The 10913-nt window shown below is 37.5% G+C and overlaps 1 protein-coding gene across 3 annotated transcripts in view; it reads right to left on the reverse strand.

The window, feature by feature from the left end:
* Nucleotides 1–9003, reverse strand: part of IFT57 (intraflagellar transport 57) — a 54004-nt gene extending 45001 nt beyond the window's left edge. Inside the window, exons 1-4 of one of the 3 annotated variants that reach the window (XR_007126403.1) lie at nt 8666–9003; nt 5609–5771; nt 4700–4818; nt 1598–1688 (exon numbers count right to left, since the gene is read on the reverse strand). Coding sequence is in view for 2 of the 3 variants with exons in the window: in XM_047723783.1 (XP_047579739.1) it covers nt 1598–1688; nt 4700–4818; nt 5609–5771; nt 8666–8877 (585 nt within the window). In the remaining variant the exon portion in view is untranslated. The remainder of the gene's footprint in view (nt 1–1597; nt 1689–4699; nt 4819–5608; nt 5772–8665) is intronic. The other 2 variants (XM_047723783.1, XM_047723795.1) reach the window with 2 other exon arrangements.
* Between the last annotated feature and the right edge of the window lie 1910 nt (nt 9004–10913).

Below are 10913 nucleotides of genomic sequence, written 5' to 3' on the forward strand. Positions count from 1 at the left end.
AAGGAAATAATCAGGGTGCCTGGGTGGCTCAGTCGGCTGAGCGTCTGCCTTTAGCTCAGGTCATAATTCCAGAGTCCTGGGATTGAGCCCTGTATCAGGCTCCCTGCTCAGTGGGGAGTCTATTGCTCCCTCTCCCACTTGTCCTCTCTCACTCGCTCTCCAATAAATAAAATCTTTAAAAAAAGGAAATAATCATCCATAACCCTTCTACCCATATATACCTAATGTTACCATATTATTATTTTTTCTTTTTTGTATATTTTACATACTTGGGTTTATGCATACAGCAGAAATTATCATCTCTATATCACTAACATTTCTTTGTAAACAATTTTTATGGCTACATAATATTCTACTATTTGGAAATAGTCTAATTTACTTAATGGTTAGTTTCAGCATTTGCTAGAAAACAATGTAGCATATAATAGCTTAGTAAATTAGCTGAAATATAGAATATACTTATTATCTAATGATTTATTTACTTTTTAAAGATTTTATTTATTTATTTATTTATTTGAGTGCAAGCAGGAGGAATGGCAGAGGGAGAGAAGCAGGCTCCTGGCTGAGCATGAAGCCCAATGCGGAGCTTGATCCCAGAACCCTGAGATCATGACCCTGAGCCAAAGGCAGATGCTTAAAAGGCTGAGCCATCCAGGCACCCCTTATCTAATGTCTGAAAAGTTCACTTAGAAAATGTAATTGGTTTATGGCAATAAAATACACTTTAAAAAAGGGTTTTTGCCCCTACTATTTTAATTTCAGATCATAGGTATACTTTCTAAAATATCAGGGTCAATCTAGCTCTGGTTCTGAGAAAGTGCTTTTTTTTTTTCCTACCATGTTAATAGTTTAATCTGTTATAGAGACTTGATCATGTGGTTTCACAATATGAATAGAATGTTAAGAATGGTCAAGGCCCAGATGCTGCCAAACAACTTAAAAACTGTTGGTACTTAAAAGTGTGTTTTGTTTTTTTTTTCCTTTTATTATTCATTTGACAGACAGATATCACAAGTAAACAGAGAGGCAGGTAGAGAGAGAGGAGGAAGCAGGCTTCCTGCTGAGCAGAGAGCCCGATGTGGGGCTCGATCCCAGGACCCTGGGATCATGACCGGAGCCGAAGGCAGAGGCTTTAACCCACTGAGCCACCCAGGCGCCCTTAAAAGTGTTTTTAAAAACTCCTAAAGGTACTTATCCTAATTTTAGAAGCATATAGGAGTTCCTGAGAAATGAACAGTGTTCTTACAAAGTAGAATATATTAATCCTAAACCCTACTATTCTTTTGTAAATTCTGTATTATTTATGGCCTATTTCAATCATGAATGGTTGCTAACAAACTATTTACTCATATAACTAGCAGTCCACTGTTTCCTGTTTACAGTTTAAGAACTGCTACAATTCAGACTTCAATCTTTAGAAAACATGAGCATTAACTAATGGTCTAAACAACTGATACTTGGTACCCTATTTAAAAGCGTTTCTTCTCTAGAAACAATGAAATGAAATACATTCCTAAAAATGGAAGTCTGGGGGAATTAAGAGAAGGGAAAGGAATTCAAAGGTGAAAAGAAACAAAAAGTTCAGTAGCACACATACCACAAATTCTTCATCCACTTTATTTAATGTTAATTCTGCATCATCTTCTGGGATAGTTTCTTCTTCTAATTCTTCCACTGGATATGTTGGTCTAAAATAATAAGGCTTAGTATGAGATAAGAGTTAAAAACTAAACATTTTAGCAAGACAAAAAGGTAAATGTGAATTTTAAGAATCCCCTCTATGCCAGATCTTGTCCTTTTTTACTACGCCCCCTTTCATAATCACTACTACATGTTTGATGTATACTTTTGAAACTTTCTATTTTTAGTTATGTTAGTTATGTTAGTCGTGTTAGCTCTATGTAAAGAAGCAAAAATGTTTATCTCCAAATTTAAAGAATAAATATACACAGTTGGGACGATAAAATGCATATTGTTATCCAACATTCTTTTTCACTAAGTTACCACATTTAAGTACATATACATTTTTCTCTTTTTTCCCCCTACACCTGCACTATTCCAAGGAACAATAGTACCATAACTAATTTAACTAGAAACTTAGTTTTCTAGTTAGTTCTTAAAACATTGAGGTGGTTTCTAGTTTTTTTACTAAACAAAAAATCATCCTTGTACATTTATCATTATGTCCATCATTTAGAATAAATATATATAATAGCTGGGTCAACAACTTTGTACATTTTATTGTTTTTCCATATGTTCCAAAAGCCAATTTCCATAATGTTACCCTAACTTACACCCCCAACAACAGTGACTCCATTTCATGTTCACAAATACTGCAAACAAACTTTAATCTTTGCCAATCATATAAGTGAAAAATCTCTCGTTTTAATTGCATTTCTTTAAGAGAGTAAGTGAACACCTTTTCAAGTTTTAATTGGTTACTGGTGTTTCTTTTTCATTGAAATGCCTATTTATGGTCTTTGCCCTTTTGTATATTAAGAAAATTAATACTTTGCCTAACTTGTATTAAAAATATTCCTAGTTTATCACTTAAAATCTTGGCTATTCAGGACTGTTACAATTCTTATTACATAGATTTGGCAACTTTTCCTTGCATGGATGCTAGCAGTTTTAACATCATATATACAAGGTTTTCCTTCACATGACACATCCCACCCCTCTTTGACCTTTTAGTACTCCTACAGTTTCATTTTTCACATTTACATCATTGACCAATTTGAAATTTATTTTGATGGAATAAGAAGGGTTCCAGCTTTCTTCTAAATCTAATCAGTGGTCCTAACACTAAGTATTGAACAACCATTTCTCCAACAAGATTAACGACATGTATTTCCCATATTAAAATACCTGAAAATATTTAGGTTTATTTCTAGAAACTCATTTAAAAATCCATACCTCAGACATAATAATAAAATATAAAAATCAACATTTAATATTAAGGAAAGAAAGTACTGAGAACCAAATCAATCTTCTTAAGGAATAAGTTCTCTATTTCATTAATTAGAATTTGAGACTACCTCAAAAGCAATGTTCTTCTAGGATTTGCTTTGACATATTTAATATATAAAATAATCATCTATTAATATATAACTTCTAGGGGCGCCTGGGTGGCTCAGTGGGTTAAAGCCTCTGCCTTCAGCTCAGGTCGTGATCTCAGGGTCCTGGGATCGAGCCCCACATCGGGCTCTCTGCTTGGCGGAGAGCCTGCTTCCTCCTCTCTCTCTCCCTGCCTCTCTGCCTACTTGTGATCTCTATCAAATAAATAAATACAAAATATATATATATATATATACACATATATATATATATATATAAAACTTCTATGTAATTTACGTATTACATAGCTGACATACTATCCGATGCCTACTTTCAATATTTTCCCTCTATTCTTCCCCATGTATTTTAAGAGTCCTTATAAATTATTCAAATCACAATACATGGTCAAGAATTAGATATGCCTAGAAACAAAGGAAGTACAAAACTGAATACTGGTTGAGATATTAATCACTTCAGGTGAATTTAGAATACATTGGGTAGTAAATTTAATAACATCTAAAAATGCCAAAATGGAGTAGCACATCTCCTAAATTTTCTTCGAGTCTAATAAGGAAGTAATGTGAATCCATATAGTTATTTCTTATACTGTACTAACTGGTAATATTTAGGCTGAAGCATATGAAATTGCCATTTTTTAGTTCAATCACAGGTGAATATCAGCAATTTCATATGGTTCAAGTTGATGATGACCTAAGTCAAGTACATTTTTTAAAAGTACTTATTAATAAAAGAATAGATTATTTACATGAGAATGTAATTGAATATACATTAAGATATTAACAGGGAACAATATATACACCTTTCCAAAGAAATTTTTTCTCATCCCAAAGTACTGCTTGCTCAGGTTTTGCCTAAATAATGCTTTCCACAATCTCTAACCAGTCAATAAGTCCAATCTTCAAAGAACCAAAATTATGTATTTCCTAACTATATCTTGCATAAATTGCATAAATTGATAGTTTCTGAATATTTTATTCTCTTATCCATGTGATTATCATTTATTGAGCATCTATGATATACAAAGTGCTATGCTAACTGCCATACAGTACATATGAAGAGTTCATAGTTTCTTGCAAGAAAGCAAAACCTGTAAAAAATGATTTCAATACCATGGGATAAATACAAGCACAGAATTATAAACAGATCACTCTCAGGTCAGACAAAGAAGCAATGTATGGTGCCTAAGAGAGTGTCAGGTGGCTTATTCAGGTGGCTATTATTCTTGCCCAGTATCTATAAGCAAAAGAGAAAAATCCCATTTAAAGTATATTAATTTCCATTTTTTCCTTAAATCTGCAGCTATCAATTACCCCCATGTATAACTATCTTTGTGTGTATAAGTAGACTTTGAAAAAATTTCCTACATTGACGAAGATACTCAGTTAAACCTTTAATAATTATATATTTGAATTGGGAAGGGGCATGATAAAATCAGAAGTGGTTATGAATATACCGGATATTCCAATTTTGTCTATGCAGACATTTCTAATGACCTGTGGCATTTTCAGTTTAGAATAGTCAAGAGGAAATGCTTCTTGTCAGTTCAATTAAATAGCTCTGAACCCATGGGGGAAAAAGCTATCCACATAAAAGTACTATTGCCAGGTTAGGTAATGTTTACCTTTTCCAGGTGAAACCAATATATTTTAATGCTTCTTCTGCTAAACAGTCAAGAACATAGCATACATGTTCTCCGTAACCTGACTTTAATTTTGAAGGAGGAAAATCTGTAGTTCTGCCCTGAAATACAAAAGAAAAACAGGGTATTACTTGTTATTTATATTCCAAATGTCAAAATATTTTAAGCAAAGTACTACTGAATAAATGGATCACTTCTCTACTTTTCAAATAGGATTTAAAATAACTGTAATTATATTGCTTCTTAGAAATCCATCTTTTCAGTCCATTGATACATAAAAACTACAGGAAAATGAAGACATTTTATTGTCAAAGGTATCAAATTGAAAGGCAATAACCTCATGACAGAACAAGTAATTGATCCTGTTAGGGTGAAAAAAGACCACTACTGCCTTGGTATCCTACTGTTAAACAACCATAGGAAGGACCGAGTGAATCACTTGTCAAAAGTTAATAACATGTGTGCCAAAAATTCTTACTGCCTGTCCCTCAGGAAAAGTCAGAAATGAAAAGTACAACTGCTATCATGGTCTATTAAATCAAAGCTCCCTTTCAAAATACAATGTTTCAACTTCCTACTAGCATTTTTTAGAAGGAAAACTAAGATCCAAATAATATACTTCTGAGACATAACAAGATTAAGAAAAAATATTATTACTTTCAGCTATAAAGAGTACATTGAACATTTTTAGAAGTAGCATTAATATTATAATACCAAACATTCTGAGGTTTTATCTGAAAAATCCAGATATAATTTTATATATGTATGTGTGTGAATAGACATAGTTATTCACAGAAAATTAATCTAGAAGGGTAGCATCTACACTGAATAACCAATATTAAAATTCATAGCTTGACAACATTCTGAAAGAAGAGAGTTGTTTACACTTACAAGTGATCGAAGCTCAGATAATATGTTAGATATAGTTGCATTAGGGTCATCATATTCTTGAGGTTGCTCAAAGGGGCGTCCTGCTTTGTTAATCAGCCAAGCAGCAAGAGTGCAAAACATGTAGAACTGTTCACCAGGGTTGGTAGGCAGTGCAAAATAGTGTCTGTTTCAAAACAAGGTGGGGAGGATGGAATATGACATATTGCAAATAAGTCTATAGCAACTAAATGGACTAAGTCCAAAATTGCTAAAGAACTTTTTTTTTTAATGGCTTTAAAATCAAAAGACATTTATAATTCACTCTGAAGTTTCTGGTAATCCACAACACTCATATTCAAGTTTTTAATCAATAGAACTAGAGCAATTACTACTATACACAAAATATCAGATCAAAGATCTTACACCCAGTAAATGCAGGGCATGTTAAAAAACTGATCAATCATGTACAACTTTTGCCAGTATTATCTATATGTCAGGAATAATGAATAAGAGTACCTCTTGAAAATGGTAACTGGGAATTAAGAGAATTTCAGACTTTGAAAAAAAAGACTCTAATGATTAATTACTATGCATTTTTACAACATCACTGGTATCTTTACATACTGTTCCTAACACATTAGTTATGTTAAACAGTTGTTCTCATCTTGGCTGCATATTTGAAGTACCCGAGAAGCTCGTTGAACTATTGCTACTGGACAAAACATTGCTTCTTCCCTTACAAATTAAATCAGAACTTCTGGAGGTAAAGTCCCAGTACAAGTATGTTTCAAAAGCTACCTAGATGGTTTTAAGGTACCAGGATTAAGAACCGCTGAGTATCACATCCACAGTCTAACAAACATTTGTTGACTTTTGCTCAATCCCCTAGCCAGGAGGCAAATAGTCCTACAAAGATCAATGTACGATTTATACTTAAATAGGTTAAGAATAGGGGCGCCTGGGTGGCTCAGTGGGTTAAAGCCTCTGTCTTCGGCTCGGGTCATGATCCCAGGGTCCTGGGATCGAGCCCCGCATCGGGCTCTCTGCTCAGCAGGGAGCCTGCTTCCTCCTCTCTCTCTCTCTGCCTGCCTCTCTGCCTACCTGTGATCTCTGTCTGTCAAATAAATAGATAAAATCTTAAAAAAAAAAAATAGGTTAAGAATAAAACTTGCCAACAATACTCAAGTCGGTTTGATCAAAGATCTGATTTTGTTTTATGTGCAATTATTAATTTTTTGTGCCATTTATAATTTTATTTATGGCTATTATAACTATTTTTCATAAAAATCAGCAGTCTACTCTTTCATGTTTCCCAAACTTTTTCCTGCAGGGTAGTGCAAATGTTCTAAAAGATAACAGGTAGCTGGGAAGAAAAAGGTCAGGAAGTCCTTCCAGGCATTTGTGCACAACGCTTTCAAAGTACCCACTGCTGAAAACTCATCTTTTTTTTTCCAGGCTGTTACCAACTCCAGAACAGAGGACTGAATACTGACAGATCCTCCAGACACAGGGCAGTGGTTCTCCAACTTGAGCATGCATCAGAATCACCAGAAAGGCTTGTTAAATAGACTTCTAGGCTCCACCCCTAGAATTTCTAATGCAGTATACCTGGAAAGGGACTGTGGCCTTGCATTTATAATAAATTCCCAAGCCATGCTACTGCTCATCTGACAACCACAGTCTGGGAACCATTAAATTTGCCACACAAATCCATGATTTAAAATATCCTGGATTATAGCACAGAGGTTATACCAGTAGAAACTTTAGGCCATTTTCTTTTAGTTTGAAAATACACTTGGGAACAAAAATGCATTTTTATCATAGAAAATGTTGGTTGTTTATATTATCCTGATTGATTCATTGAAGTAATAACTCCCAATCCCCAAATTCCTATCATAGATCAAGCAACACTGCCTTTTCCTCTATTTTCTCCTACTCTGGACTGACTTAGCAGTATGGGCAGTTTACATAGAGCCTACATATCCTAAAATTCAAGTTATTGGAAGAGAGCAAGGAATGAAATCAAAACTGTCGAGGGAAATTATTTAAGCCAAGGTACAGCCATTAAAAGAAAGTATTACAGATTTTTTTTTAAAGATTTTATTTATTTATTTGACAGACAGAAATCACGAGTAGGCAGGGAAGCAAGCAGAGAGAGAGGAAGGGAAGCAGGCTCCCCGCCGAGCGGAGAGCCCGATGCGGGGCTTGATCCCAGGACACTGGGATCATGACCTGAGTTGAAGGCAGAGGCTTTAACCCACTGAGCCACCCAGGCACCCCGAAAATGTTACAGATTTTTAATCTAAGTTGCATTTTACACAATAAACAATGTTAAGTATTAACTTATTTATCTGTCACTAAGCAACACTGATTGTGAGAAAAAGTGCTAGCTGTGCATAACCCTCGACAACTAATGGCACTTTTCCCGACCAGAACAAAGGCAGAACTTTAGGTTGTATGACAGACACAGTTCTTTCCGTTGTCATTTTATTTGTCTTTTCCACTTCTTAGCTTCTGAAAGGACTGTTATCACAAAGGTAGAAGTCTTTTAAACCAGAGCAATTAGTCAACAAGTTTACTAACTTCATATAAAGTCAAGCAAGGTCCTAGGTACCCACAGTTACCAGTTGTAGGGACAAATTATCGCAAAGGAAAACAAAAACTAGAAATAGAGTTAAAATGGTAACAGTATTCATCTTTGGGGATGAGATTATGGGTCATACCAGTATTTTCTACGCACTTTCTTGTGTTTTTCTGAGTCCTCTACAACAGGTACTTTTATAACTTTTATAATCAGAAAAAAACAGTTTGTGTTTTGTGGAGGGGTGTTGTGTGCTTTAAAGACTAAGAAAGCCAAGCCGTCTTCCGGTTCTTTCAGCAATTCTGAAACTTTACTCTCTAAAAAAATACCAAAGCTAAACTCGGTGAGCTCCGAGGCCTCTGCCGTCAAGTTTGGGGTGCAGTGCCCTTTCCTGGCTACGAAGATGGAGGCAAGCGCTAACTCGCATTCAAGGTTCCCCAGGAGGCCGGAGGAGGCATCTCCCCGGCACCCAAGCGCTGGTGGACGAGGGCACCCACCTGGACGGGGGCTTCAGGTTGTTCTTCCGGAGGAGTTCCTCCTCGTAGTGGAGCAGCTTCAGCTTCTCCACCAGGTCCTCCATCACCACGAACATGTGGTAGGCCGCGCCGGGCCCCCGCTCCACGACCACCTCCCCTGCCCCTTCGCCGCGGGATCGAGACACTCCATCTTCCAAACCTGACGGCGTGACCACTGCCGCGGCGGCCGCCATCACAAAACAGGCAGAAAGCGCCCGGCGTGGGCTCCGGCCCACAGTCCTCGGCGGCCTTCGCCGCCTGAGCTGCCGCAGCCAGGACCGCCGCGACCGGTTACCAGGCGACCGCCGGGCAACCCGTCACCAGGGAAACTAGACTCCGCCCCCTTCCCGCCCACGTTTCTTCTAAATTCCCTCCAACCAGGGCGGGCTTTCTGAACGACGTCACGCGGGGCCCGCACCCTTCCCCCGCCCCTGGGGAGGAGGTGGCTGGGAAGTAGTCCCACCCTTTCGTGGGGGCGTGGCGCTCCTCCTCCCAGTGGGGCCGCGCCTCCAGGCAGAGGAGGGGCGGAAGGCGTTTCTGTGGCGCGCTCCCAGGGGTTGTTAGCTGGTTTGGGGCGGGCTCGGCCTGGTGGTTACCGGCCGCAGCTGAGCTGGTATCCGAGTTAGCGGGTAGCGCTGAAAAATGTAAGGGGTAAGGAAGACTCCCACTGCTGTGTTTTCACTATTCTCAAAATTGAAAGTTTTCACGGTTGCAAAAATAGTGGATATCGTAGGTTTCCCTTTGGGTCAGGAACTTTCCAACAACAGGTTTCTGTAATTGCTGTATTTAACGGAATATGATAAACCTTGAAGTATTATAATTCTCCCCTGTTATTCTGGCGCTGGAACAAGGAAGGGGTGGGGAAAAGAAGGGAAGAGGATGAGCAAAAAGGAGGTACTGGGAAGGATTTGTTCTATCTCTGAAACAAGAATTCTAAATTCACATCCTGCTGGTTTCAAGCCCATTACATGTTGAATAAAATTTGGGGGTTCCTTGTTAAAATCAACAAAATAAAGGGGATTATCTTGAATTTCTCTGCAGGACAGCTCTAAGTGTGGCTAAAGAGAGGTACTACTGTACTCTGCAGCTATTAGGAAAACAAGAAAGGTGACATAACTGACCACAGCTTTGCAGTCCTCAAAACAGGTTTGTGTGTCAAGCAGTTTTCCAAAATGCAGCATAAAATATGAGGTTAGTGGTAGGTGTGTGGAGGTTTCATGGGAGAAGAGAATGTGTGGGAAGAGACTGGAAATGTATTTGTGTCTATGATGTGATTTGGGGGAGATCTCTGATGTTATACCTGCTACTAGAGGACAGAAGAGTCACATTTTTTTTTTTGACATAACTGAAGTTTTGAAATTTATCTAACATATTTTTGTTTTTGTTAGAAAATGGGTGGAGGAGCACTTTTCATTTTACTATCCGTCTAATTTCTTTCTGATACTAGTAAAGTTATTAAAGCGAAAAATCAGAAAGACAAATATCTTCTAACATTTACCAGAGAAAGGAAATACATAAAATAATTTAGAAGATAACCGAAGGGAAGGGCCACAGAGAGTTGCTTTTTAAATGAATAATGTTACTTTCCTACTGCAAGTCATTAGCCACTGCTTTTAATAAAGATAGGTTGGAAAATTGGCTTTGTACCCTACTGCAGATTTGGCCTTTTTCTTTGCTTCCTCAGAAGAGTGTTTCTCACCCATACATTCCCAACCCCAGCCACCACATTTGGGGGTGAGGGATATTGTAGTAAGTCTGTTTAACTTTCAGAGTACAACATAGATATATAGCTTTTTACAATTGGAAAAGAAAAGTGAAAGCTCAGAGGCATACTTTGTGATGCTTGGTTAGTCAACAAGCAACCGTTGGCTGTTTAAATGATCCTCAAAAAGGTTTCAGACTTTACAGGTAAATTGGTTCCAGGGAGATATTCACTCAAGTCATTCTACCTGCATAAGATGTTTTGACATTTTCAGAAAGTTATATATAGCACTCAAGATGAAATTAGCCAAACATTGTATTTTGGCTGAGAAACCCTCCAACAACATATGTATTTTTGACTAGGGGGAAAAAACCGCCACCTGTCCCAGAACCTAGGCATTTTCTTCCCCAGCACAATACTGATGCATCCGGGCTTGAAAGCAGTATGAAGAATTGTTTCTCCCCTTCATTGTTGTGAAGGAGAAAAAAGACTAAAATATAAAGTGTGCCACGGTAACTGTGACACAGA

This window comes from Lutra lutra, chromosome 1 (assembly GCF_902655055.1).
Source record: "Lutra lutra chromosome 1, mLutLut1.2, whole genome shotgun sequence".
In the NCBI taxonomy this organism is placed as follows: domain Eukaryota; kingdom Metazoa; phylum Chordata; class Mammalia; order Carnivora; family Mustelidae; genus Lutra; species Lutra lutra.